The 656-nt window shown below is 45.4% G+C and overlaps 1 protein-coding gene across 1 annotated transcript in view; it reads right to left on the bottom strand.

The window, feature by feature from the left end:
• The window catches only part of LOC119592339, a 39,276-nt gene extending 38,680 nt beyond the window's left edge, over positions 1 to 596 (bottom strand). Inside the window, 1 exon segment of the mRNA XM_037941166.1 lies at positions 5 to 596. Within this exon segment, the coding sequence (XP_037797094.1) occupies positions 5 to 110 (106 nt within the window). The 5' untranslated portion in view covers positions 111 to 596.
• Positions 597 to 656: the final 60 nt, after the last annotated feature.

Below are 656 nucleotides of genomic sequence, written 5' to 3'. Positions count from 1 at the left end.
CCTGGTTCGCTGTACACGCCGTGCAGCTTCTTCGCCTGGGGCAGAAACACATGCCTCAGACCATACGCGAGGAGTACCGTGGTGATCAAATATAGCACTGATGCCCACATGGTTTTCTATTTTTCGCCTTTAATATCACTTTGGCCGTGTCGTTTCAGTGGCACCTTCTGCGTTAGACCCGTCTGCCAGATCGTTCGAGCGGCGATGGAGTGGCTTGAGACTTTTGCTTCGATAGCACTGTGATTATCGAGGTTATCTGCCGAGGGTGATAAGATTTGAGCTGGGAGGGTTTTTTTTTTATCTCCCCCTCCACCAAGCCCATATCTCCATCACCTGTACGTCGCGTGAACGGTCTTGTCAATCAGTGTTCTGTTTCACCTTGTTTATTTACATTATTTTCTGTTCACTTATCACTCCACAGTTTTCAACGTTCTCATTTCTCTCTTTTCCTTCCTGTCTCCGCCTGGTGAGATGAAAGAGGCGCATGGCATTGCGGAGACAGACTAGAAAAGATGAGAATAAATCTTTATAGGTTATTCCAAGAGGAATTCTGCGAGATTAAACCTTCACAGACCGGGAAGCACAGTTGCCAGATTCACTTTGTAATCTCTTTACAGATTAATACATTTAAAAGAGAGTCTGTTTCTTGAACGTAG

Source organism: Penaeus monodon, chromosome 30 (assembly GCF_015228065.2).
Source record: "Penaeus monodon isolate SGIC_2016 chromosome 30, NSTDA_Pmon_1, whole genome shotgun sequence".
NCBI classification, from domain to species: Eukaryota; Metazoa; Arthropoda; class Malacostraca; order Decapoda; family Penaeidae; genus Penaeus; species Penaeus monodon.
Note: the sequence above shows the minus strand (reverse complement) of the source record. Positions and strands in the feature narration are given on the sequence as shown.